Source organism: Homarus americanus, unplaced genomic scaffold (assembly GCF_018991925.1).
Source record: "Homarus americanus isolate GMGI-L3 unplaced genomic scaffold, GMGI_Hamer_2.0 scaffold30535, whole genome shotgun sequence".
NCBI classification, from domain to species: Eukaryota; Metazoa; Arthropoda; class Malacostraca; order Decapoda; family Nephropidae; genus Homarus; species Homarus americanus.
The window spans coordinates 498809-525478 of record NW_024732440.1 but is presented as its reverse complement, the minus strand read 5'-3'; the positions used below and the strand labels follow the sequence as shown (position 1 = coordinate 525478).

At 50.7% G+C, this 26670-nt stretch overlaps 1 protein-coding gene across 7 annotated transcripts in view; it reads left to right on the top strand.

Moving 5' to 3' along the window:
- LOC121868728 (recombining binding protein suppressor of hairless-like) overlaps positions 1–26670 on the top strand; it is a 174896-nt gene that overhangs the window by 123747 nt on the left and 24479 nt on the right. For all 7 annotated transcript variants that reach the window (XM_042369595.1, XM_042369596.1, XM_042369594.1 and 4 more), the window contains 2 exons: positions 4295–4420; positions 4664–4919. In XM_042369595.1, the coding sequence (XP_042225529.1) occupies positions 4676–4919 (244 nt within the window). In that variant the 5' untranslated portion in view covers positions 4295–4420; positions 4664–4675. The remainder of the gene's footprint in view (positions 1–4294; positions 4421–4663; positions 4920–26670) is intronic.

Genomic DNA, 26670 nt, shown 5'->3' with positions numbered 1-26670 from the left:
TGAGGGGGTCGTGTTTTGTTGGGGAATGACGTGTAGGGGTCGTGTTCTGTAAAGGGGTCGTGTTTGTGAGGAATGGCGTGTAAGGGGGTCGTCGTGTTTGTGAGGAATGGCGTGTAAGGGGTCGTCGTGTTCTATAAGGGTCGTCGTGTTTGTGGGAATGAAGAAGGCGTGTAGGGGTCGTCGTGTTCATAGCCAAAGGGGTCGTCGTGTTCTGGCGCCAAACGCCGGCTTGTACACTAAAGACCTCCCCTCCACCCCTTGGTCCGGGACTCACTATTCAATACACCTTGTCACTTTATTCAGAGGGCTGAAGGCCAGCTTCTCGCCTTAAGGTTTGTGTCCTGCTAATTGGTGGCCGCTTCACTCACCTTCCCTGTGTGTGTGTGTGTGTGTGTGTGTGTGTGTGTGTGTGTGTTAATGGGACAAATACCGCTATGTGCGTAAAATAAACTAAAAATTCAACTTTTCTTTTCACTACAAATTTTTAAGAGTATTAACAGTTCGAGGTTTTTTTTTCTTTCAGTGAATGAGTGACAGTTTTACCTTCGACTGTGTGTGTGTGTGTGTGTGTGTGTATGTATGTGTGTGTGTGTGTGTGTGTGTGTGTGTGTGTGTGTGTGTGTGTGTGTGTGTGTGTGTGTGTGTTTACCATCATCCATGAGTGAGTGAGTGAGTGTGTGTATGTTTGAGTGAGTGAGTGTGTGAGTTTGAGTGAGTGTGTGTCTATAATTCTTTTCTTCCCTGACGGAGGTACTGACGGAGGGACTGACGGAGGCACTGACAGGGAGATGAGGTACTGACGGAGGGACTGACAGGGAGATGGGGTACTGACGGAGGGACTGACAGGGAGATGGGGTACTGACGAAGGGACTGACAGGGGAAATGGGGTACTGACAGGGAGGGACTGACAGGGGAGATGAGGTACTGACAGAAGGGACTGACAGGAGATGGGGTACTGACAGAAGGGACTGACAGGGAGATGGGGTACTGACGGAGGGAACTGACAGGGGAGATGGGGTACTGACAGGAGAGGGACTGACAGGGAAATGGGGTACTGACGGAGGCTGACAGGGAGATAGAGGTACTGACGGAGGAACTGACAGGGAGATGGGGCTGCTGACGGAGGGACTGGCAGGGAGATGGGAGTACTGACGACGGGACTGACAGGAGATGGGAACGCGACGAAGGGACTGACAGGGAGATGGGGGTACTGACGAGGACGGCAGAGTAAGACTAAAATTGAGAGAATGAAAAACGACGACGGGATTTAAAGCGAAACTACAAAGTTTGGGTGAGAGGGAGAGAGACAGACAAAGAGAGAGAGAGAGAGAGAGAGAGAGAGAGAGGAAGGGAGAGGGGAAGGAAGGGAGAGGGGAAGGAAGGGGGAGAGGGAAGGAAAGGGAGAGAGGGAAAGGAAGGGAGAGAGAGAGAGAGAGAGAGAGAGAGCTTGTATTTTGGGGAGAGGGAGGTATAGTGAGGGAGGAGGATGTATGAGGGTGAGGGAGGAGGTAGGGAAGGAAGCAGAGGTAAAAACAGTAATGGTTGTCGCCCCCATCGTAGCTACAAAACTGGCCGGGCTGCTGGACCACACTGACTCTCGACGACTAGGTAGTATGTTGCCACCCTCACCACCACACGCACCCTCACCACCACCATCCTCCACCACTCTCTTACCGCTTCTCCAACACTCCTATCCCCATCAAAATACCTAAGGATAGACCTCTCAATATGTGTCTATCTATCAGGGATGGTCTCTTAACTGGGTCGTTTCGTTGTGGAGGTAGAATTTGTGTGCCATGTTTGGTGGTCGTGAAGGGTTGAAACTCAGGCGGAGTGTCGGTGTGGGTTGCGCCTCTCATGCGTCTAGGATCAGCGTGGGAACCCAGCACCTGAGAGGGAGAGCTAGAGGAGGGGGGGGGGTAGAGGGGAGAGTGAGGGGCGGTGCTCCCCCCTCTCTCTCTCTCTCTCTCTCTCTCCCTCTCCCTCTCCCTCTCTCTCTCTCTCTGTAGTCAATACTCCCAACATGACGGGATAAGAGGTTACATTGTAGGACGTCATGTATGTGTGTGTGTGTGTGTGTGTGTGTGTATGTGTGTGTGTGTGTGTATGTGTGTGTGTGTGTGTGTGTCGTCATCTTATAGGGTGTATCACTGTTGGATTCACCTTCACGGAAACACTCTTCTTTTTTTTTGTCCGAGGTTATATTATTAACATCCGCTTACAGTCAGCATACCAATGTTGTTGTCACCACCAAGCCACAACACCCGCCACACAGACACTCCTCACAACATTACACATCCACTTCAGGCGCGCACTTTTAACTCTCTCTCTCTCTCTCTCTCTCTTTTTGTCTCCTCTGCAACAAGGTTTTCCCCTTAATAGATCTCAGGGTGGCGTGGGGACTGAGGGCGCGCGTGTTGTGTGGCGCGGGGAGGAGGAGGAGCGTGGTGGTAGTGTCACTCAGTTTCATTTACCTCGTCTTGGCTCCTGTGTGGCGGCCCTCACCCTCCCTTACACCACCTCTTACCTTCCTGTGGTTGACTGGAAGGTGTCTCTATTGGCTCTATGACACACGAAACAACAATATTGACCATTGATCAAGAGTGTTTGGTTTATGTCACGAATCAAACACACAAAAAAAAGTTTATATGTATGTGGGATGATTACACAACGCTTCGGGGTGGGTGTGGAGTGGGTGGGGTGGGTGTGGGTGGGAGTGGGTGGGGTGGGTGGGAGTGGGTAGGTGGGTGGGGTGGGTGGGAGTGTGGTGGGTGGAGGGTGGGTGGTGGTGTGGGTGGGTGTGGTGGGTGGGGGTGGGGTGGGTGGAGTGGGGGTGGGGTGGGTGGGTGGGAGGGGTGGGTTAACTACTCTGCTGTGATGATGGCTATGGGGCCAGGTAAGAAGTAAAACAATGCTAATAAGAACTTTGATGAAATATATCTGATTTGTTGTGTACTGGGGAGAGGAGGAGGATAGACTGGGTGTACTGGGGGAGGGGAGGGATGACTGTGTACTGGGGAGGGATAGACTATGGGGGGTGTACTGGGGGGGAGGGATAGACTGGGTGTACTGGGGGGGAGGGATAGACTGGGTGTACTGGGGGAGGGAGGGATAGACTGGGTGTACTGGAAGGCGGGCGGGCGTACTGGGGGAGGGAGGAGTGTACTGGGGAATAAACTGGGTGGTGGAAGAGCAAGTATTGAAGATTGAAAGTAGATGACGTCATTTGTAGTGGTTGATCTACTTTTGCATGGTGTACACGTGTGGCGGTAGTGTACATGTGCGTAGGTGGTGGTACACACGCATGATAGCAATGTACACAGCGGGTCAGGATATGGAATTAGAGCTACGTTTAGTTTCGTGGTTTGATTGTTTATTACGGAGCCGAGGGGCACTTACCCTGAGGGGGCGCTGAAGGTGGGGGAGGAGGAGGGAGCAGCAGCAGGTTTTTGCAAGACGTCGGTACCTGAGGGCAACACTACTGACACCGTGGTTCACTGCCTAAGGCGAAGAAGGTCCGACGTCATAGGAAAAGTGAAAAAAAAGGAAGGAATTTGAGTGTTAAAATAATCCTAGTATTACGTTTAGGATTATATAACGCAGTGGAAACTTTTTTTATGGGTTAGCGAGGAAGGGGGGGGGGGTGAGGCAGTGCTAGCGTGACCTGAGGGTGTAGATAGCGAGTGTGAGAGTTAAGCAGATGTTAAGTGTGAGTGTTTGATATACATAATGTTTATATGTGTGTCTTTGTTATCCAGGTGAGAGGGTGTGACGCACTCTTATGTTGTCCTTGTGTGCATGTAAACACTTGTTGTACAGGAGAGTGATAATCATATGGTGTACCTGTCAATGGGTGTGGCCAGGTAGACAGACAGGTAGATGGTAATTAAGAGGCAGGTGTTAGTACTGCTCTTACCACATAGTAAAAAACAACAACAGCAATATCAACAATAAAAACACCACCAAACATCTGTCCGGAAATGTTTGTGGGAGGATCTTCGGGCAGCTGTGGTGTGAGGAGGTGCATCAGGGAGTCAATTACCAGACATACATGCAGGTGGTTAAGGCTCTCAACCTGATATAGAAGAGTACACACACACACACACACACACACACACACACACACACACACACACACACGGACAAAAAAACACTAATTCTACCTGAGCCTTTGTCATTGTGTTCCTTGGCCAATGAGGATGAAAGGTGACCACTGATTCATAGATTGTGTTAGGTTTTTGTGGTTAGGTTAGGTAAAGTGTTGGTGACTAATGTGTGTTGTTGTTGTTTACAGAGCGCGGGGTACGGGTACACAGGACTGGAGGGCCGTGACGACTGGCCAGGAGTGAGTGACGCCCTGGTGTCTTACTCCACAGCTACCCCCTCACCTCTCCCCCCCAACCAACACTTCTACACCCAGGTAATGTATAGAGTACACCCTACACCCACCCTACACCTTATTTTAACATGATGTCCTCTTGTTGACTCTACATTGGTCTTATATTACTGGTGTACACTCGACCTGTTATTAACATAGTATATGGTGACACTATGTCGACTTAAATACCGCGTGTGTGTGTGTGTGTGTGTGTGTGTGTGTGTGTGTGTGTGTGTGTACACATTACCTCAAGTGTGTGTAATAAGATGTACTTCATGTGTACAGAGCGATGGCGTGATGACGGAACTGGGTGGTGTAAATGGTCACGCTGGCACGCCCGTGGGCGGTTACCCCCCGTCCTCTGTCCCACAGGCCACGCCCACAGGCTCCCTGCCGCCCACGTCGCACCACCCGGGCCCCCACACCGCCCACAGCCCCGTTGACCTCTCTCAGGCTCGAGACTCACAGCCGCCGCCCACGCCCGCTATCCTCTACCCCCTGCACGACCCACAGACACAGCGACCCACGCTCCTCGACACAGGTGAGTACCCCGTACGCCCACGACCTTCATGGTGACCTGAGAGGGCGGCCCACTGGTGACCTTATCTCTTGCTGTAGGTAGTAACTTCTGGTCACCACTAACAATTACAGTAATTTAGATCTTCATGTGTCCAAATTAACCAAATATTGTATTGTGGCGCCGCTGTGGAGGCAGGTGATCACTCAGGGCAAACTCTTGTTCTTAGCCTTCCTCTCCTTCTCTTTCATGCTCCGCCCAACAGCCAGGTAAGATCTCGTCCAGGTGTGTGTGTGTGTGTGTGAGAGAGAGAGAGAGAGAGAGAGAGATAGTGAGAAGTACAGTGCAACAGCAGCATCACCACTGTAGTATGGTGAGCTGCTATTGTGTACTGGTGTGGTACCGGCGACTACTGGTGTGGTACCGGTGACTACTGGTGTGGTACCGGTGACTACTGGTGTGGTACCGGTGACTACTGGTGTGGTACCGGTCCCCGTCACCACCACACCAGCACCACGGCCACTGGTTGCCTCCTCCGTGTGGCACTCCAATCAGTTCAGGCAAGATGACGACGCTGTGGGTCACCTGGGCGCCCTACATCTGGGTGGGTTCCTTAGGGATTTATTGGACCCTAAGAGTTGAAAGGGATCCCCCAGGTGCCCGGCCTCCCCTGTGGGTGGTGGTGGCAGTAATGGCCGCCGCCTGTGGTCATGGCGAGGAGGAGACCCGCCGACGACCATTACACGGCCCACGACCCTAGATGATGTGGCCGGTGGAGCGTAGTGGACCTGGGGCTGGGGCTTTCTCCGTCATGGGAACACCTCACTTAACCTCCTGATGAAGTTTCCCCAACACTCACCCAAATAGAAAACCATTACTGACCACCACACGAGACACCATACCACAACACACCACACCACGACACACCACACCACGACACCACACGAGACACCACACCACACAATACATACCGACATCTAAATTGTATGACCATAGCATATATTTTACCATTATTTCTCTCTCTTGTATTGTCAAAATTATCATAACTTCCAGATTTCTTCACTTTATTCATTGTAAACACCTTATCTAATAAACCCCCCCTAGACCTTAGTATGTCATTGTACTGTGAGATACGATGGTTGGCAGGCAGTTCTCGGCAAGTAAACCATTGAATTATATTTATTACTCTCGATACGATGAGGGGAAGAAGAATCCCTTGTTTATTATGACCAGCGGCCGATTCACTGGTCGCTTACACCTATTGAACGATGAATACAGACGAGGGAGCTATTTATTGTCTCGTGTCTTTATCACAGGGGTGGTGATAGTGTGTGTGTGTGTGTGTGTAGATAACAAGTGTTTCTGGGGATTCCTGGTGAGGGTCATCAGCTGGGGTGGGTGTTCCTCCCCCACGCCCCACACATGGACTCTACCCTCCTCCTCCTTCAGTAGCTGGCCGTGTTACATGTTGCTCTTCCTCCATCCCACCCACACCATGCCTGAGGGTGGTAGCAGGTGTGGGGAGGGTGGGGGGATAGCAGGTGTGGAAGTGGAGGAGGTGGTGGTGGGACAGCAGGTGTGGGTGTGGTGGTGGGGGAACAGCAGGTGTGGGTGTGGTGGTGGGGGACAGCAGGTGTGGGTGTGGTGGTGGGGGGAACAGCAGGTGTGGGTGTGTGGTGGTGGGGGGACAGGTGTGGTGTGGTGGTGGGGGACAGCAGGTGTGGGTGTGGTGGTGGGGGGGACAGCAGGTGCAACAGCAGGTGTAGGTGTGATAGGAGGCAGAAGCAGGTGTCGGCACTCCAGCTCAGATAAGGAGGCACGCGCTCACAACAACTGATAACACCGTAAAGACAGCTGTTACACCATCATCACCTGTGACCTGACCAACTCTTGACTAGCTGCAGACCTCCCCTACCCTCCTCTATATCCCCTACCTCTCCTACCTGCTGTACCTCACCTGTCTCACCTGGACGCTTGAGTTAAATTGACTAATGTTAATATATTTTAGTAACTGGGTTTAGGACTATTAACCATGGAAACATATTGGGTTCACCTAAAGATTAATCAACCCAGGTATTTATTTCACCTGATGATTAAATCACATAACATAACCTAACCTAACCGTAGGTGGTGCCCGTAGCGTGTTAAGTAGCCAGCTGGTCGGCTCGTACTGCCTGGGAGTCTGTGGTAGTGTGGCAGATGGAAGACGCTGATAGTCACTCACTCACCTACCACAGGGCGGCTCTGACGTCACCACCACATACATACATACATACATACATACATACTTACTGTGCATGTCCGTGTGTAAGTGTAATCTCCTGTGCATTCTTCTTCGTCTTCTTCTTCTTCTTCTTCTTCTTCTTCTTCTTCCCTCGCTATTTATCCCAAGACTGTGTTAAGTGGTGCCATCTGGTGAGTGATTCTGTAATGCAGTGACTTTTCCTTCTTGAGAGCTGCTGCGCCTGGCGAACGATCGTCTTCCTTCCTCCCGACCGCATTGACAGTCAAAACTCGGGGCTACAGATGACTCCCCCCCGACCCACTCGTAGGCCAGGGTAATGTTTACATGAGGCGTGACTGGGTGGTCTTCTGCCCCCTCCACCAACCACCCTTTTGCCGCCCTCCACCACCACCGCCTACCCCTTTGCCACTCTCCCACCACCACCCTTTTGCCGCACCCCCACCCACCCACCCACCCACCCACCGCTCCTCCTCATTTCACGCCTTGAGACAAATTCACACCTACCAAAGCTGTATCTCCAGCTGACGGATTTCTTGAACCTGCCCCCCGGCACCATTTGCCCCCCATCATCACCTCCTCACCCCCCGACCCCTCACTTCTCCATCTTTGTATCTTCCATCAGTACTGACCCAATGTCTTGGTACTCTCTCTCTCTCTCTCTCTCTCTCTCTCTCTCTCTCTCTCTCTCTCTCATGTATCTAAGCCGCCCATCCTTCTCTGCCACCCTCCCTCCTTCCCCCCCTCCCCTTCCACCCCTTCCTTACCCCCTCCCTCCCTTCCACCCCATCCTCCCTTCCCACCCCCTCCCCTTTGTGTCGGCTATTAGTCAGCGATTAGTGTGTGAGGGTGTGAAGCTCATAATAGTTCCCTCCCTTACCTTCCCGTCCCTCTCCCCCTCTCTCTGTCTCTACCCCTCTCTTTCTTCCCTCTCTCGTATTTGTTCCTCTTCTCTCCTCCCCTCTCGTGTTTGTACCTCCCCTCCTTCCTTCCCTTGCCTCTCTCTCTCTATTTCTTCTCTCCTCCCTCTGTCCTCTTCATTACCACCACTACCACCACTACCACTATCACCACTACCTACACACCACCACCACCACCACCACCATCACCACCACCTACCACTACTACCCAACACTACACCACCACCACCACTACTCACCACTACCACCACCACCACCACTCACCACCACTACCACTACTACCACCACTACCACCACCACCACCACCACACATACTACCACCACTACCACTACACCATCCCATTCTCGACCCGAAACAGTTAGTTATTCATGCCCGCCCAATTCTGTTTACTGTACAGGGCCCCCCCACCCCCGTTCTGTCACCATTGTCATTATCACCATCACTGTCATATCACCCTACACTCCTCAGAACAATGAAGTAATCACTATTCTTACTGTCAGCTGATCGTGTGTGTGTGTGTGTGTGTGTGTGTGTGTGTGTGTGTGTGTGTGTGTGTGTGTGTGTGTGTGTGTGTGTGTGTGTGTAGCCTCAAGTGTTAAGTGTATAACATTTAAACTCCATTAGGGTGGCGTTTAACAGGCGTGGCGGGGATGAAGCAATCAGCTGTGTGTGTGTGTGTGTGTGTGTGTGTGTGTGTGTGTGAGTCAATAACCAGGGTCTCGGGGTCAATAAGAACACGTGTTGTCCTGCCACGCGCCATACACGTGCCCTCCCTCCCTCTCTGTTTACCTCCTGTATTGTTGTTTTCTGATGAACAGCATGTTAATTTGAGTCTCTCTCTCTCTCTCTCTCTCTCTCTCTCTCTCTCTCTCTCTCTCTCTCTCTCTCTCTCTCTCTCTCTCTCTCTCTCTCTCTCTCTCTCTCTAAATTAATTCACTAACAACAATACAGGTACAGGTGTGAATACAGGTACAGGAATATTAGTAATGGAACTGTATCTCACCTGTCCCGAAGTGATGTATATTATTATTATTATTATTATTATTATTATTGAGAGGGAGAGAGAGATGGGTGAGAGGAAGATAGTGAGGGGGAGGGATTGTAGGTGAGAGGGGACAGTGGGGGGTAAGGGTCGGTAGGTGAGGGGTAAAGGGGCGATAGTGAGGGTCGGTGGGTGAAGGGTGAGGGGCGGTAAGTGAGGGTCGGTGGGTGAGTGTTGACGGGAGAAGGTGGGTGGTAAGTGCGGGGAGGTAGTGAGGGTTTTTTGTAGAGAAGAGTAGAGGTGGAGGAAGGAAGTTATAGTTCGGAAATTGAAGGAATTTAGGAGGAGGCGGGCTGACCGCCTTGCTACGGGCTAGCTAGGCTAATAGTGTGCTAGGGTTGTGTCATGGGTTAGTTAATGTCCGTCGGTACAGGCACTAGACATCCTACCCTGTCCCTTATATGGGTGTTTTAAGGGCCTTATTTCATATTCTGCTGACCCTACTGGCGGATGCTGGTCTAGGGAGGTTGTCTATTGCCTGGCCGTATAGATCGGGGGTGGTAATGGACCTTTTGAGATTTGGTAACTTTTTGTGAACCATGTATGGTTGTTGTTGTCTGGCGGGAGTCTTTGAAGGAGTTCTTGCTCTGATTGTTCTATCTTTTGCCAGACTCTGCTGGCCAGGGTGTGCAGCTGCTGGGTGATGGGTTTCATTCTCAGGTCTCTATGTATCTCGGCTGTGGTTCTGGTGAAGGGGTATCTTTCACCTGTGACGAATCTTAGTGCTTCATTTTGGACCACCTGTAATTTTAATATTTGGGTGGTGCTCATAAGAGGTACTGCTGGGTAAGTTAATATCGGTGTGATAAATGATGTCACCAGGAGGAGTTTTATTTTCTCAGGAAGCGCTTTAAAGCGGTATAGTTTTCTCAGCTCTCTTCTTGCCTTTTACTTCCTGGTGTGGACATGAAATGAGGGGTGAGGGGAGGTAGTGAGGGGTGAGGGGAGTAGGGGCGAGGGAGTGTAGTGAGGTGAGGGTAGTGAGGGGTGAGGAGGTAGTGAGGTGGGGGAGATAGTGAGGGGGTGAGGAGGTAGTGAGGGGTGAGGTGAGTGAGGGTGAGGGGGGTGAGTGAGGGGGGTGGGGGAGGTGGTGGGGTGTGATGGAGTATTAATGGTGTGGTTGGTTGAGGAGCGTGACGCGGCCTCTGATATTTGAGTGTATTGCGTGTAACAGAGGGAGGAGTCACTTGTTCCCCTCTCTCTCTCTCTCTCTCTCTCTCTCTCTCTCTCTCTCTCTCTCTCTCTCTCTCTCTCTCTCTCTCTCTCTCTCTCTCTCTCTCTCTCTCTCTCTCTCTCTCTCTCTCTCTCTCTCTCTCCACAAAATAGATAAACAGATCAATGTCATTAATAAAAAATAAGAACAAATATATGGGGAAAAACATGAATTATTTCCCCTTAAGAATACTAGTAGAGGAGACTTAAACTACCCTTAGAACGATAACGAGGGCAAGTGGTTGTTCGTGGGTGGGATCCGTGACGTCATCATTGTGGGGGGGTCCGTGACGTCATCATCCTCATCACTGTTGGGTTAGTTCCACCATCACACTGAACAATGGTGGTGGTGGTTGTTGTCCAGACGGGCTTACAGACGGACGAACGGACAGACGGAGTACTATTTTGACCTGTGTGTGTGTGTGTGTGTGTGTGTGTGTGGCTTTAATAGGCCATTACAAGCGACGCGCGACGTACACACAGTATATATTCAGAGGCCATTTTCTGGTGGTGGCCCGACCATTATGTTCCTCCTTCACCGTGACACTCTCTCTCTCTCTCTCTCTTTCTCTCCACTGTCATTATAACTACTTTTTATCACCACCAGTACCATTATCACTACTACTACTACTACCACCACCGGGCCTTCACATTTATGGTGACCTGGTGGTGATAATTTCTTTCCTTGTGTAACCTGACGACCTGGTAAGTGTCTCCGCCCCGGGGTGTATCGTGAGCGTAGTGCCACACGTCCTTAGTGCCACACCCCCGTAGTGCCACATGAGTCAGGTACTAGTCGAAGCCATAGGGAGGGGAGGGGAGGGGAGGGGAAGAATGGGGTAGGGTGGGAGGGGAGGGAGGGAGGGTGTAGGGGTAGTGGAGGGGGAGGGTGTAGGGGTGGTGGGGAGGGGAGGGGTGTAGGGGTGGAGGGAGGGAGGGTAGGGGTGGTGAGGGAGGGGTGTAGGGGTGGCGAGGGAGGGTGGGGGTGGCGGAGGGGAGGGGTGGGGGTGGCGAGGGAGGGTGTAGGGGTGGCGAGGGAGGGTGTAGGGGTGGTGAGGGAGGGTGTAGGGGTGGCGAGGGAGGGTGTAGGGGTGGTGAGGGAGGGTGTAGGGGTGGCGAGGGAGGGTGTAGGGGTAGATCGGTGGGTGGGCCTGGGACAACACCTCGCTTACCTGGTTAGTTAATTAACTGGGCTGTTGACTGTGTTCACTCAGACAGTCATGAGGGTACACGGTAGACAACCCGCCACGCGCTGCTGCTGCCTGCTGCTGCCCACCCAATCTCTCGCCTGCTTACACATGCACACCTTGTCCTGCTGGTCCACTACACACACACACCTGCGCCCCTCACACAACCACACACCTCCTCACCCACGCAACCACACACCTGCACCCCTTCCAACACGCAACCACACACCTGCACCTCTCCATACATATGGCCACACACTTGAACACTACGTCCTCGACTGTGTGAAGATAGAACCTTTTAGGGACAGGTCCAAGCACACTGTGTGTGAAATGGCACAACACTTCATCTCTAATGGCAAGATAGCCGACATATTAAGATTGTATTCACTCTTTTACACTTAGTAACTTTATCAGTTCTCATGTATAGAACCAAATACACAATGTGCTTGAATACTTCTCACGCAAATGTGAATAACAAAGTGTGAGGCCAGACATACTGCCTCACACGCCTGTACTCACGCATTTGTGAGTAAGTTACCCTTTATGTATAGAACTAAACAAATAATGTAATTGAAATACTGTGCAACTTTCAGTGCCATAATATCCTGACAACGGGGGTTAATTATTATGACCCATTGTAAACTCTACTCTGTGATCCTTTTGCGCTACCGCTCACAGGATGAGTGTGGGGTGCACAATAAAGTAGCCGCTGTAAGCGGCAAAATCAAAATCAATCACATAACCACACACCTGCGCCCCTCACACAACCACACACCTGCACCTCTAACACAACCACACACCTCCTCACCCACGCAACCACACACCTGTGCCCCTCACACAACCACATACCTGCACCTCACACAACCACACACCTCCTCACCCACGCAACCACACACCTGCACCCCTTCCAACATGCAACCACACACCTGTGCCCCTTCCAACATGCAACCACACACCTGTGCCCCTCACACAACCACACACCTGCACCCTCCCCCAACACACACACACACCCACGTATGCTGGCTGTGTGGTGTTGGAGGTACAGGGTGTGGCTATGGTGAGTGTAGGAGATATAGGGCGGGTAATGCACGTAAGAGGGAGTAGAGGGAAAGGTGTGGTCGGATGGTGGTGTGGTGGCAGGGTGTGGTGGCAGGGTGTGGTAGAGTTACTGGCAGCACCGACACACTCCTTCCCTCAACTCTCTTGACGGAGGAAGTTGGCTGTAGGGGAGTGGCAGGGTGTGGTGGTACTGTAGCAGGGTGTGACAAGGTGTGGAAGGTGTAGGAGGGTGTGGCCAAGGATGGTTGATGTGAAGTACACTAAGCACGGTGAGGCGCCATCTTGTTACACGGCAAGAGAACATTTCCTTATGTGATGGTGGTTGTGGTGTGGTGGGGATGTGGTTGTGGCGTGGTGGGGATGTGGTTGTGGTGTGGTGGGGATGTGGTTGTGGCGTGGTGGGGATGTGGTTGTCATGGGTATGTGGTTGTGGCGTGGTGGGGATGTGGTTGTGGGGGAGTGTTTGGCTGTGTTAAGTCCCACCTTCCCATCATGACCTGACTGATAGTGTTGTTTAACGTAGCCAACGGCAGGATCTTTGTTTGTTACGTCTGGTGAAGTATTTATTTTATTTTTAATATTTGTTCTTCAGTTTGAGGAAGATCACTGGAAATATTGAAGGAATCTTATAAACTGTTGTGTCATCGTCGTATTTCTTAGGTTTACAGAGGTCGGGGTGGTTCATATGTGTGTGTGTGTGTGTGTGTGTGTGTGTGTGTGTGTGTGTGTGTGTGTGTGTGTGTGTGTGTGTGGAGTGGGGGATCATGACCCTACTGCGCCCCCTAGTTATCCCTCCCCCGGTGACTTCTGGGTTCACCTCTGACCCGGGGTCAAGTAGAACACTTTCACTCCTCGCTACGTGCGGCCTGGGAAGGGCACACTACCGCAATTCGGGAGCCTTGACTGCTTCTTGTTGAGGGAGGGAGGGAGGAAGGAAGGGAGGGAGGAAGGAAGGGAGGGAGGGAGGTACTACTGTGATTGCTTGTTGAGGGAGGGAGGTAATCCAGGGAGTGTTTTTCCTCTGGTAGTAATGAGAGAAGTGAGGGAGGCCATCAGCACCTCACCTTGCACCTCACCATACACGGCCACTTTCTTCTACCCCGCCATTTACCTCCCGCCATCGTCTTCTCCGCCATTTTGCAAGGGGTAGGAGGCGTCTTATGCAGGTTGAGTTGCAACAATGAAAGTGAGGTGAGTCTGGCAGGCTTGATGACGGCTATTGTGCGGCTATAAACCTGGTCGACGGCAGCCCTGACCCGGAGTTACGACCTGATATACTGCCTCTGATCACCCCCCCCCCCGCCCTGCTGGAACCCTCGTCCTCCCCTTCCGGAACCCTCGCCCTCAACTGGAAGCCTCGACAGGAGTTATGACCCTTCAGTGTTGCTTCAGTGTTGCCTCAGTGTTGCAGAGAAGAAAGTTGCATTCCAGACTGACTTAGCGTCTTGGTTGGTGATGTTGCAGGACCGTCATACTCACGCTATCTGGGGGAGACTGTCACGCTACAGCAGTCAGACACTCAGACAGTCACTTTAGATGGGGACGACATACTACCTTAAGAAGGGGGGTGGGGGCAGTGCAGGGATTAGAAATTTCTCAAGTACACACACACACACACACACACACACACACACACACACACACATAAGAACTGGAAGAAACTCGAGGTGGTGGTGGTGTGTTCCTTGTAAGGTGTCAACCCACAGGAGTGTCGGGAGTCCTCATACTGGGCGCTGATTGGTCGTCGCGCGTGTCATTATCTGTGATTTATACAGGTGAAACTACGAGCAAGTCTCCCTATTGGTGGGTCGGTCTTGCTACACCTGAGGAATGGTGGCAGAGGTGGTGGTGGTGGTGGAGGAGAGGTGTTGGAGGATGGTGGAGGTGGGGAGAGGTGTTGGAGGTGGTGGAGGAGAGGTGTTGGAGGTGATGGAGGAGAGGTGTTGGAGGTGGTGGAGGAGAGGTGGTGGAGGTGAGGGAAGGTATTGAAAGATTAACTGTCCATGATGTTATATCCTCCTCCTCCTCCATACACAGTACTCGCCCCCAGACACAGTACTCGCCCTCCCCAGACACAGTACTCACCCCCCAGACACAGTACTCGACCTGGTACTCGACCCCCAGACACAGTACTCACCCCAGACACAGTACTCGACCCCCAGACAGTACCGACCCCCAGACACAGTACTCGCCCCCAGACACAGTACTCCCCCAGACACAGTACTCACCCCCCCCAGACACAGTACTCGCCCCCAGACACAGTACTCGACCCCCAGACACAGTACTCGACCCCGGTACTGACTGCCCCCCAGACACAGTACTCAGCCCCCAGACACAGTACTCACCCCAGACACAGTACTCGACCCCCAGACACAGTACTCGACCCCCAGACACAGTACTGACCCCCAGACACAGTACTGACCCCCAGACACGGTACTCGACCCCCAGACACAGTACTCGCCCCCCAGACCACGCAGTCTCGACCCCCAGACACAGTACCCCCCCAGACACAGTACCCCCCGGCTAACATAACACCGTTCTGTTCACTCTCTCAACATCGTCACTTTGTTTCCATTTGTAGTTTTTTCTCTCCACGGGGTCGTAATGGTTGACCACAGACCATTATTATCGTCATGGTACCATTATGCTACCATACCCTGACACTAGAAGTATATACCACCATAATTGCTATACCATACCATATTCAGAGCTACCATGACACCAGTACCATATATTACTGATACTTTGTGTATACAGTAATCTTTCAATGTACAGTAGTAGTAGTAGTGGTAGTAGTAGTAGTGGTAGTAGCAGTGGTAGTAGTAGTAGTGGTAGTAGTAGTCACCATTTTGGTTGGTTGTGGCAGTAAGAAGTCACCATTTTTTTTTATGGTTGGTCACCGTGTGGAGAGTCAGTCACTGTAGCTCGACTCCTCCTCCTCCACTCAACCTCTCCAGTCAACCTCCACTCAGTCATCTCCATAACCATCATTACCACCAGCACCACCATCGCTACCACGCATCACCACGATTAATTCCGCGACGATGAATCTTCACCCAGCGGAACACGACCCCATCCCCCCTCCCCCTCCTCTTCTTCACCCCCCCTCCTCCTCCTCCTCCTCATCATCATCATCTTAGAGACTCGGGTGGAGGGTGATGGAGGGGCAGGTAGGTAGGTAGGTGAGGGGAAAGTGTAGGATGATAACTAGGAAGCAGCCAAGCAGTGCATCATCTTCATTGCTCTCTACCTGCAGTTTCTTCTCCGTGTTGTGATGTGAGGCGTGATGGAGGGAGGAGGGAGGGGGTGAGAAGGTAGGTAGGTAGGGGGTCGAGTGGTGGCAGGAAGAATACAAGAAAATAGGAGGAGGAAGAAGGATGTGAGGTAAAGGGATAAATTTGAGGGAAGGATGGAGGAGAGAAGGGGAGAAGAGGAGGGGGAATCACGCCCCAATTACCTGTTGCAGTGTAGTGATTGTTACTCCTGCTACTCTTCCTCCTGTGATTGTACCAGTAGATTGAGGAGGGGTGAGGAAGAGAGGTGGTGTGTGTTTGGAAAGTAGCGGGGGGTGTTACTCAGAAATAGGTGTGAGTGATGCGAGTCTTCTACCGCCAGGGGGATTGTCGATGTTAACTCAGTAGTGATCACGCAGCAGGGGAGGTCTGTTTCTCATGGGGTCCTCTGGGCGTCACCACTGTACAGGTCTCGCCACACACGCCATGATCACCTGGTCACACTTACCACACCACCCTCCCCCCCTCCTTAACCACACCTCCACCATTCCTTATTGTCCACATTACCACACCACAACCACCTTTCCTTGGCCACACCACCGCCCTTCTTAGCCACACCACCACCCCTCCTTAGCCACATCACCACCTAGAAACCACCACTTGGCCACACCACTGTACAACCCCCTTGCCACACACAGGTCATACAGCTACACCTTCTGCCAGAGTCATATAATATACTTCATCCCTTCACCTTTGTCCCAACACTGTGGTCAGGAGTGTGTGTAGTACAGGAGCCACACTGTTACCTTGGTGAAAATTCTTTGTAATCTGCCAAGGTTATTATTAGTACTCTTGTTATTATTGTTGTTATTATTGTTGTTGTGGTCACCATCGTCATCATCATCACCATTTTATGACAGAAGAGGCGAGGAGGGGGATTCAGCAAGCATCACTATCTTCTTCACCATCTTGTGACAGTGAGGGGGAGGATTCCGCAACGCCACCTCCATTATGGTAACAATCTTAGATACAATCACCACTTACACCACCACTAATGTTTATCGTGGGGGTGAAGTGTGTCGCACCACCACCCACGGCTACTGCACCTCTCTGCCACCATTACTATCACTACACCACCCTCCATTCACTACCACCACCAACCACCATTACCCTCCACCACCACCCTCCATTCACTACCACCACCACCAACCACCTTACCCTCCACCACTACCACCCCCCACCACTACCACCCCCTCCCACACACACACCCAAAAAATTATAATATCTTTAAAATAGCCAAATTAAAATGGTATTAACTCCTAAATACCTACCGTCGTGAACACCCTGCAGCCATCAGGTCAGTAGATAGCGGCTGGGAGACATTTCCGGGTCATATATCCGTCCTGGTCCCAAAAGTTGTGGCAGCTTTCTCGCCTCGATCCGCTTAAAACAGTCTAGAAAATGGCCGCCCTCGACTTTTTCTCGCCCTACCCCTTCACCCTACCCCCTGCTACCCCTCCTTATCTCCACAGCCCCCGACTCCATCCCAGATCCCCACCTATTCAAGTCCCTACCCGTTACCCCCAACATCGCACCACAACCTCCAAGTCCCCACCACCCACAGAGCCTCCCACCCCCTCCCCCAGACCCTCCCACCTCCCCAGACCCCCCTCTCCCCAGGCTAAGAAAATGAAGGACAAAAAAGGTGGAAAAAGTTGGCTGGCTTCCTGACCCGTCACTCAGCGGCCCACATGTTGACACAATCAAACAAAAAGACCATTACAGGTTGCTCAATACCGGTGTACCCCTCCCTCCTTCCCTCCCTCAATCCTTCTTCCTTCACTCATCCACTCACTCATCCACTCACTCACCTCCCTCACTCACTCCACCTCCCTCACTCACTCACCTCACTCACTCACCTCCCTCACTCTTTCTCTCAACTCCCTTACTCATGTTTCCTTCGTCACTTATTCATCCTTCCTTCATCCTTCCCTCACTCATCCTCCTTCATTCTCCCTCCTTTCGTCATCCATTTAAGTAGTTAATTACAAAATCACATTAGCTCCCTGATTACAGTAAACTACAGTATGTTACAGAAACTTTTACTACAGGTTAAGTAACGTAACAACCCTTTACTATAGTGTGTGTGTGTGTGTGTGTGTGTGTGTGTGTGTGTGTGTGTGTGTGTGTGTGTTGTTGTCGTGACTTACATACAGAGGTTCACGGTAATAATTATAAGCGTCCAACCATCACCTCGTGTAGATCCTAACATTTGGAAAGTATGGCAACCACCTCCTCCTCCTCCTCCTCCTCTCGTAATCCGGTCATGATGATAAATTAAGAAATGATGGAAGGTTCTGGAAAGTGGCCGTGTTGATAGTAGCTGTGTCTTGTGTCGAGTGGGAGAGAGTGGCTGTCAGTGTAGGTGTAAGGGGTGTACTCTGGGTGTAGTGATGGAGGAGGGGACGGGGGAGGGCAGGTATAGGGGTGAGATAGGTGTATGGGGAGGGAGGGGGGTGTTGGTGTATGGGGGGAGGGAGGTGTAGGTGTAGGTAGGTGTGGAGCGAAGAGAGTGTAGCCACATCATCCACTCAGTAACAACAAGTTTAAAAGAAATAAATATATAATTGTTGAAACGTGAACATCATCAGTAAGATTGAGTGTTGTAACGACGGGCTTTACTTACACACACACACACACACACACACACACACACACACACACACACACACACACACACTAAGGAGCTTGTGGGTTTTTTATCCATTCGAAGTGGTGTTGATGGAGGTGTGTGGAGGTTGAGGAGAAGGTGGAATGGGAGGTAGAGGTAGTGTGTCTGTGGTCACCGTTACACGTTATATCGTCAAGGTATGGAGGAGTCTGGTGGCGGGTCACTTGTGGCTTCACCATTACCCGCGGCAGGCACGCGTGTAATGGCCAGCCAGGGTCCTGTCTCATCACTACCTACTACTCCTACTCCAAGCCCCTCATACCTCCTCCTTTCCCTATCTCCTACTCCAAACCCTCTCCTACCGCCTCCTTTCCTTCCTCCTACTCGAAGCAACTCTTACCTCTTCTTACTCCTCCTCCAAGTCCTCCCATGTCTCCTCCTCCTCCAAGACCTCCTCTCCCTTAACTTATATATGTAAACACGTACACCACCTCCACCACAAACAACCACAACACCACCACATCACTGCACTGCAACCACAAACAACACCATCACATAACACCACTACCACACAACCGCACAGGTAAGGTCATAATGCGTCTTTCTACCTTTACAACATTTATTAACACATCACAACAAACACCTCCCCCCACCTCCCCCACCTCCCTTATACCTCAGATCCTCAGTATTTCCTAAGTTCCTCTCGTGGCTGGAGGCGCATGATCTCACCTGTCTAACTCACCTGTCTAAGCTACCTTAATAAGATGAATAACACCTGAGACTCTTCCCTTTCTCACCTGATAGTCTCTTATTAACATCAATGTGTAGAAGATTAACGTCAAGTGTTTATTAACCAACTCTCACATTCTGAAAGTCTAAGTAGGTGGGGGGTAGGTGGAGGGGAAAGGTGGGTTGATGATGGGTGGTGGAAGGAAGTTGGTGAGTGGGGAAAGGGGGGAGGGTGATGGGTGGGGAGGGAGGAAGATGGTCATTTTTTTCCCTGCGTAATTGAGAGTGTAGAAACGTCCCTATGAGTTACGACTGAGTTTCGTTACGATTTCGACGTCTTTGTTGCGTGTGTGAGTCAGTTCCCTCCTCACGTGACCAGTTCAGTGGGAAAATTTTAACGTAGGAAGCTTTGAAGGATTCAGTCCGTGTCAAGCAAGTTATTTTTTTGGGTGTTGTAGGGAAATTTTTGGTGTTGTAGGGAAATTTTTGGTGTTTTAGGGAAATTTTGGGTGTTGTGGGAATTCTTATGTATAGGAACCTTGGAACCTTTTGAGGATTAACCTAACCTAACCTCGGCACACAGCTTAGATTTGTTGTGTTGTCAGCTCACTACACAAGAATACCTGTTGTCTCCTGGGCTTACGGCATAAGTTTACTGTGTGATTAGGGCCCATTAGAAGAGACCCATAAGAACAAGAGCCCTATTAGAATATGGGCCCTATTAGAACAAGGGCCCATTAGAACAAGGGCCCATTAGAACAAGGGCCCATTAGAACAAGGGCCCATTAGAACAAGGGCCCCTATAAGTAACAGTGTTTGACCTCCATATACCGTGTTGTTGATCTTTTTATTCATTGTCAATTTATCGTAAGTGAGGATGTGTTGAGGAGCGCGTGTCACCCATTGAGGCGCCGCCCGGAGGTAAACAAAGTGTGTGTGTGTGTGTTGGACGCGTGTTGGAGGTGTGTCGCGTCTCTCTTTACCACCATCACTACTACCACCATCATCATCACCACTACTACCATCACCACTACTACCACCATCATCACCACCACTACTACACCACCACCACCACCACTACTACTACCACCACCACCACCACCACTACCACCATCACCACCACCACCACCACTACTACCACCATCATCACCACCACTACTACTACCACCACCACCACCACTACCACCATCACCACCACCATCAACACTACTACCACCACCATCACCACCACTACCACCATCATCACCACTACCATCATCACTACCACCATCATCGCCACTATCACCATCATGACCACCACCACCATCATGACCACCACCACCATCACCACTACCACCATCATCACCACTACCACCATCATCACCACTATCACCATCATCACCACTATCACCATCATCACCACTACCACCATCACCACTACCACCATCATCACCACTACCACCATCATCACCACTACCACCATCATCACCACTATCACCATCATCACCACTACCACCATCACCACTACCAACACCACTACCACCATCATGACCACTACCACCATCATGACCACTACCACCATCACCACTACCACCATCAACACCACTACCACCATCATGACCACCAACACCACCACCACCATCAACCTTTACCACCAGCATCACCACTACCACCATCATGACCACTATCACCATCATGACCACCATCACCATCACCACTACCATCATCACTTTTATCACCATAACTATCACTACCACCACCACCACCACCATTACTATCACCACTACCATCATCACTTTTATCACCATAACTATCACTACTACCACAACCACCATCACCATCACCACTACCATCATCACTTTTATCACCATAACTATCACTACCACCACCACCACCACCATTACTATCACCACTACCATCATCACTACCCACCACTACCACCATCATCACCACCACCACTACCATCATCACCACCATCACCACTACCATCATCACCACCATCACCACCTACCATCACCACTACCACCATCACCACCACCACCATCACCACTACCACCATCGCCACCGCCTCACCACTACCACCATCACCTGCACTACCCACCACTACTACCACCATCTAATCCTCTACCGCCATTCCTACCACCATCATCACTACCGCCACCTGCACCATCATCACTACACCACTATCATCACCACCACCACTACCATCATCACCACCATCACCACCACCACCATCACCACTACACCATCACCACCACCACCACTACCACCATCACCACACCACCATCACCACTACCACCACTACTACCGCCATCATCACTACCCTTGACTACTACCTATCATCACTACCACCACTACTACCATCATCACTACCACCACTATCATCACTACCACCACTATCATCACCACCACCATCACCACTACTACCACCGCTACTACCATCATCATCACTACCAACACTACCACCACTACCACCATCACCACCACCACCACTACTACCATCATCATCACTACCACCACTATCATCACCACCACCATCACTCCTGTCTTCCTCTGTTGACTTTCTCCTGACTTATTTGAGTGTGCGTGTTGGTGCTTGCGTGTGCGTGTCGGTGCTTGCGTGTGCGTGTTGGTGCTTGCGTGTGCGTGTTGGTGCGTGTGCGTGTTGCGTGTGCGTGTTGGTGCTTGCGTATGAGTGCGTACTGGTGCTTGTTTGTGCTTGCTCGTTTATGTCAGTAGGGAATATATGGATCGGTACTGATGTGAGAGAGAGAGAGAGAGAGAGAGGTGTAGGGTAATGTGAGGGAGAGAGGTGAGTGTTGATGTAGGTGTGAGTTAGTCATCAATGTAAGGGAGGGAGGAGGTGAGGGGACGACTTCTCTCAGTCCCTCCTCCTCCTCACTTGTCTCATTTATGGCACCATTCACGCGCTGCCAAGCATAAAACATCTGCAATTGATTTCATCCTGTGGACGAAAATCCTTGGAAAATTCTATAAATTAGTGATTAGGTCGGAGGGAGGCTGTGAGGCTCACTGAGGGGCCACCGAGGTTGAACACGGGCGAGGAGGGAGGTATCGACGGCGGCCCGGGAGTGAGGATAACCCGCCACACAGTGCAACGTGGGAAAATTCGGGAACGGGACAGGTGTGGGCAGATAATGGCGGGGTTGCGGGCTAGAGCGGCGTGATCGTTACGGGGAGGTGTGGTGGCGTAGCGTTGTGGTGCCCCCAGCGTCCTCCGGGAGCCGACAAGAAGGGCACGCGCGTCGAGCTAAACCGCCGCTGCTGCTAGATACTCCTGCTTCCCTGCCTGTCTCTGCCTCACTACTGACCTCCACACTCCTCCTGCCACGCCCAAAGTCTTCTCTAAGACCTAGTGTAAGTTCCTTTATAGTCTCTTAATGACTGTTTATCCCGAGGTGAGAGAGGAGAGGCGGTGTCTGAGAGAGGGGAGCGCTGAGGGGGCGGGGCCGGAGGGAGGGGAGAGATGGCGGCGGCAGGCTGGGCGGGATGGCGGGAGAGCGAGCTACTGGGAGAGGGGACACACCGGGAGGCTTCACTCTCCCCTCAGTGTGTGGACATCCGCCCAAACCCACGGACACTCCACCTTGCCCGGGCCTCCGTCGCCACCCTCAACACTCGACCCTCAACACGCGACTCTGCACAACTTGTTCCTACCCGCTGTGCCGCCGCCGCCGCCGTGCTGCACCAGCGCGCGGAAGGATGCAGCAGTGTGCCTCTCAAGACATTTGTATTTCCTCGCTGCGGGTGTAAGAGTGCGTCACCTGCAGGCACGAGGGAGGGTCGTGGTGATCCTGGCTGGTGCTGTACATCTTCACCACACTGTACCACACTCACCACTGCTGCCTTACCTGCCTCACAAGCGCCTCCCTTTAGTACAGGAAGCCAGAAGTCGTCAGTGAAGTATAGAGATGTTACCACATATATTGAGGGGTGCGCTGTGGTGTGTGTGCCAGGTGTGCTAACTGTTGACGTCCGCCCGCCCGCCGCTGCCCACCACCGTCGCCGCTGATCCTTCCCTGCGACCACACTAATGTCACCTGGACCACCACACACTAGACCAGGTTGACACACCGAGTGATAACCCACCACCCTGGACCCGCTGTGGCAGTGTAGCATGTTGACGGTGAGCTGCCAGCGATGAGGGGAGTATGTGGGTGTTGTAGTGCCGTGTAGGGGAGCGGGTGTTGTTACGGGTATCGAGCGTGGCCAGGTGAGCGTGACACCCTGAGTGATGGTCCTCCCACGTGGCTACACCACCCTACCACCCTGCCCCTGCTGCCACTCTCCTACCCTCATCCACTACACTCCACACCCTCCCGCTACTCCCAACACACACCTCACACTCCATCCTAACTGACCAAACTCACCGCCCGGTAGCGGCAAACATCCTCGGATCAAATTAACCCAACTATGGACTGAGACATTGTGGAGGGAGTACTCTTGAGGCGGTCGTCGTGTGTGGTGTTGAGGGAGGTGTGGTCGTCGTGTGTGGTGTTGAGGGAGGTGTGGGCGTCGTGTGTGGTGTTGAGGGAGGTGTGGGCGTCGTGTGTGGTGTAGCAGGATGTCGCAAGGCATGCTGGGCGGCCACCACAAGTACCACCACCACCCCGCCGACACCCTCAGTATGGAGGACCTGGCCGCTGTGCCGCTCTGGGACCAACACCTCCACCACAACTTACACTTTACCTCCAACTACATCACCGCTAATGGTAAGCCAAACCCACCGTCCACTACTGTACACTGGATACATCGCCACGTGTGTTAGTGTTGGTAAACAGCGGCCGCCGCACCAGTCATCTCCTGTACCAGTCACCATTATCCTGTCTACTCTTGTTGTGAATCTTTTGCACGCACCTCAGTGTTTATACCTTTTATACACACACACACACACACACACACACATATATAAATATATATATATATATATATATATATATATATATATATATATATATATATATATATATATATATATATATATATATATGCAAGTAAATCACTGTAGGTGCGCGTGATCTAGGTATATGATAACCACAGTATATATATATATATATATATATATATATATATATATATATATATATATATATATATATATATATTGATTCGTTCTTGTTTGTGAAATAATCGTTGTTTTCCATCTTAACGCGGCAGGTTGGGCGGCGGCCTCATACAGAATCATATTATACAAAAACAAATAAACAATAATATTAAATGATCTGCACCATATGGAGGAGACAGTATGTGTGTCTGTTTATTATGTCATAAACATTCTTCTGTAGTTGTCTGTCCTGGCCACAGTGTGACCGTCGGCCAGGGACGGGATGCCCGCCAGTCTCTGCTGAACTGATTAATACATCATGTAAGTGAGGTGACCACTGTGAGGCGGGAACTGGTGGGTGTGTGAGGGACTTGTCCTGTGCCTCACACTAACGTCCCTGTTGTAGTTGTGTGCGCCGTAAACGTTGTGTCATAAACCGTCTTCAGACCCGGGATGAAGGTCTTACCGTGGAACATATTTGACGATGAGGAAAAAGAGGAGTGTGTGGCTACTGGGGCGTGTGGGTGGTGTGGCTGTTGTCACTGTCGCCACACACACACACCTCTCGTTCAAGGACTGTGGGCGGGGCCGCCTCTGCCTTCACCACCACACCTACAATTCATACCTACACTCCGGAAAATTTATCACGTCGGATTAAATTTGACATTGAGAGTTAAGTGGGTCGGCGGCCGTCTGTCGGTGGAGCTGGTCATCATCAGACACGGCTGGTGGGGCTCCTGTCGCACTGCAGCAGTACAAGTGAGGCTTGACAAGTGCTCACGCCCTTTCCTCTATCCTTCCCTGCCCCCCCGCCCCCTCCTCTTCACAGTCAGCAGAGGCCACAGGTGATATATTTGGGATGAAATGTAAAATAGCAATGTTAAATTTCTTGTTGTCAGGTGATGGTGTGGGTGATGTGTGGTGGTGATGTGTGGTGGTGATGGTGTGGGTGATGGTGGTGGTGATGGTGTGGGTGATGTGTGGTGGTGATGGTGGTGGTGATGGTGTGTGGCGGTGGAGGGTGGTGGTGATGTGTGGTGGTGATGGTGGTGGTGATGTGTGGTGGTGATGGTGTGGGTGATGTGTGGTGGTGATGTGTGGTGGTGATGGTGTGTGGCGGTGGAGGGTGGTAGGACGGTGTTGGAGTGTGTGGGTGTACAGGTAATAGCAAGTATGGTATATGAAGTGTGGCGACCTTGGCGCGTGCCGCGTGCAGTGGTGGCGTGTGTGCGTGGGGGCGGGCGTGGCTCTGAGCTGCGATAAAGAGTGCTAACAATCATACCCACTACCGTACTAACACACACACACACACACACACACACACACGCTAAATGTTTTGTTCTCGAATGTATATTAGTTATCGTGGCAATGTTACTCTTGTTGTCATATTTATAAGGGATAACAAATGTAAGATCTATGTTATATTATTAAATTGATAATAAGATTTTTATTATTCGTGGTGTGTCTGTCAGTAAGATTATGATGGGCATTATGTGCTGTGTTTATTGAAAGTTTTTGGCGGGAACCCGGCTGCAGGCCGTCCATGTCTACTGAACTTCATTTTCGTTCTTTATTATCTAATGAACTAACTACCAATTGACACCAGATAGACATCAGGCAGTATAAGTCTCCACAGTCATGAAGTAAATATTTTTTGTTTTGTTTACATTTTTTTTTTACTATTTCATGTTTAACGAAATTAACCGCTGGGTCAAAACAAAGTCCGCTCACCCACCAGTTATCCATTCTCTCTCTTATCTTTCCCATTAAGTGATATTAACTCTATAACCCTCATTAAGTTATTCAAATACTATATATCAAATGAATAAAAATTATCAACTTATAATTTCTTTTAAGTAATCCGTATTAAAGGTAATATTTGCTAGGCTGTTCATCCGTTATCGTTCGTGGGAGAATTTGGGATTATTATTATTTTGGTATTATTATTTATTATTATTATTAATAGTAGTAGTACACACTCACACACACACACACACACTCACACACACACTCACACACACACACACACACACACACACACACTCACACACACACACACACACACACACACACACACACACACACACACACACACACACACACACTCACACACACACACACACACACACACACACACACACACACACACACACACACACACACACACACACACACACACACACACTCAGTCCAAGGTTAGGTTCCACGTATGTACACCTGAATTAAATACAGCTATGGGTGACGGACACAAACAGACAAAAAGAATTTAAATGTATTTCTCGAAAGAATGTAACATAAACTCGTAACTTTTAATTCTCTTAAGTTTCTTCACATTATAACTTTCTATTTCCTTATTATTGTTTGTTTATTTATCTCTATTTATCGGGTTTATTATCTGTGTCATTATTATCCATTTATTTCTTTGTTTTGTTTAT